Source organism: Populus euphratica, unplaced genomic scaffold (genome assembly GCF_000495115.2).
Source record: "Populus euphratica unplaced genomic scaffold, PopEup_1.0 scaffold3856.1, whole genome shotgun sequence".
Classification (NCBI taxonomy): Eukaryota; Viridiplantae; Streptophyta; class Magnoliopsida; order Malpighiales; family Salicaceae; genus Populus; species Populus euphratica.
This window is the reverse complement of record NW_011503660.1, coordinates 7,054-9,196: the sequence shown is the minus strand read 5'-3', so window position 1 is coordinate 9,196 and position 2,143 is coordinate 7,054. Positions and strand designations below refer to the sequence as shown.

At 36.1% G+C, this 2,143-nt stretch overlaps 1 protein-coding gene across 1 annotated transcript; it reads left to right on the top strand.

Moving 5' to 3' along the window:
• Window positions 1-10: 10 nt before the first annotated feature.
• On the top strand, window positions 11-1,295 carry LOC105119887 (uncharacterized). Its single transcript, XM_011018078.1, has one exon. It carries the CDS (start codon window positions 101-103, stop codon window positions 1,154-1,156), a length of 1,056 nt encoding a protein of 351 aa, XP_011016380.1. The 5' UTR covers window positions 11-100; the 3' UTR covers window positions 1,157-1,295.
• Window positions 1,296-2,143: the final 848 nt, after the last annotated feature.

The following is a 2,143-nucleotide window of genomic DNA, read 5'->3' as shown; positions in this document are numbered from 1 at the left end:
GAACCAAGCTCAGTCCCGAGAAAACAGAGAAACTTCCCCCACACTTCCTCTCCTCTCAAAAACAAACCTCCCCTCTCTCTCTCTTTCATTATCCAACAATATGGATAGCCCACAAAGAATATCCATTAAAGAATCTCAAGTAATCCTATCTCCATGCAGCAGTAGAAGGAGAGCAAGCAGTGATTCTAACTCACCACCCGAATTCGAGTTCTGGATGGTCCAAAACCCATCTTTCCCTCAACCAAATCTTGTTTCAGCTGATGAACTCTTTGTTGATGGTGTCCTCCTCCCTCTCTACCTCCTCCACCACCCCAACAACAACAACAACAACCACCACCCGCCTGATCCTGACCCTGACTCGACCGAACCCGAACCTCCCAGCTCCCAACCTGACCCTGAACCCGAAATCTCGCCAGCAAGCATAACCATGGAGCCAACAAGCAGTTCCAAGAGATGGAAAGATATAATATTCAAGAAAGGTGGCAAGAAAACTTCAAAAGCTGCCAGGAAACAAGAAGAGAAAGACAAGGACAAAGACAAAAAGAGGGAGAAAAGGATTCAAAATGGAGCGAGTTCAGCTGAGTTGAATATCAACATATGGCCATTTTCACGTAGTAGATCCGAAGGGAACAGTGTGACCCGACCCAAGTTGTTTCCCGGGGCTCCCGGAACCCGGAAGGTAAGTAGTGCCCCTTGTTCGAGGAGTAATTCAGCAGGGGAATCCAAATCAAGAAAGTCATGGCCAAGTAGCCCGGGTCGACCCGGAGTCCATTTGAGTCGGAGCAGCCCAGTGTGGCAGGTTCGACGTGGAGGTGGTTCGGGTACGAAGAGTAGCTTCCCTGAGCCTGTGGTTCGGAGTGTTGAGAAATCGAGCAGTAAAAAAGAAGTTACCGAGCCTCGCCGCAGTAAAAATACAGCCAATGTTAATGGCATTACTAGTGTTGCTAGAGCAAAGGTTTTGAATATAAATGTCCCCGTTTGTATTGGGTATAGAAATCATTTGAGTTGCAGAAGCGGTGTCCGCGGTGCTGACGGCAGTGACGGTGGCGCAACCAAAAACGCTGGCGGTAATTGTGGTGGTAGTAGCACTACTAATGTTGGAAATGGTGGTAATCTTTTCAATTTACGTAGCCTCTTCACAAAAAAAGTTTATTAGAGTTTGTAATTAATTGACCCTCTAATTATATATATTGTAAAGTATTAATTAATAGCAATATTAAGTTTGATTTAGATGTACTTTTCAGTGTATTCTGCATTTTTCCTTGTATAAACAAAGAAATTATTTTTCTCACCAATTCACATATACAATTAGTTTTTTTTTTACCAGATGCAATTAGTTAATTAAAAAGATACTAACTTTAAAAGTTTGTTCACTTTTCTTGTGTGGGATTTGTTTATTTTGTTAGAGCATTTGGAATTTACTTAGAAGAGTTAAATTGTGATATGAAAATAATTTTTTTTATATGTGCTTAAATAATAAGAAGTTATTTAAAAAACTTTATAATATTTTAATAAATTTAATACATAATTATTTTAACAATTAACTCATCAACTTAGCTTAATGTTATCTATTAATTGTAAAATTAAAATAGAAATTAATAAAAAACATTTACTTGATTTAGCTTGAATGAACTTCTTGTGACATGAACTATAGATTAATAGCTAATTTTGTAAAATATAAATTTAAAAAAATTTAAATAAGAAAAGTGAGTAAAAAAATATTATTATAATAAATAGTGTTTTAAAAGGTTTTAGTATTTTTTTTTGCTAGTTATACAGGAATAATATTTTTATAATTTTTTTTATTAGCACTCCACTTAAATATGTAAAACAAGAATTGAAAAGTTAAATTACTATTTCTTTTTTAAATTTAGCACATCTGAGTTAGGATGTCTTCAGAAATGGACTTATTTAGAAATGCAAGTACAATTTTAAATTTGAGTGCATGCTTAAAAAACACAAAATCATATTAAAAAATTTGAGTGTATGATATTTTTTTAAAATCCAAGGACAATTTTACAAAAACAACAGGAATGCGTCGCCAAGCTCATGCCAATAAATAGTGTTGGCTTACTATCTCGTGGTTCAAAAACCAACCCTTGTTGTCTTATCGGTATGGAGGAAGCATGCATCGTTTTGCTTC

Coding starts and splice junctions, on each gene's coding strand:
- LOC105119887 (XM_011018078.1), top strand. CDS start 101: ATGGATAGCCCACAAAGAATATCCATTAAAGAATCTCAAGTAATCCTA.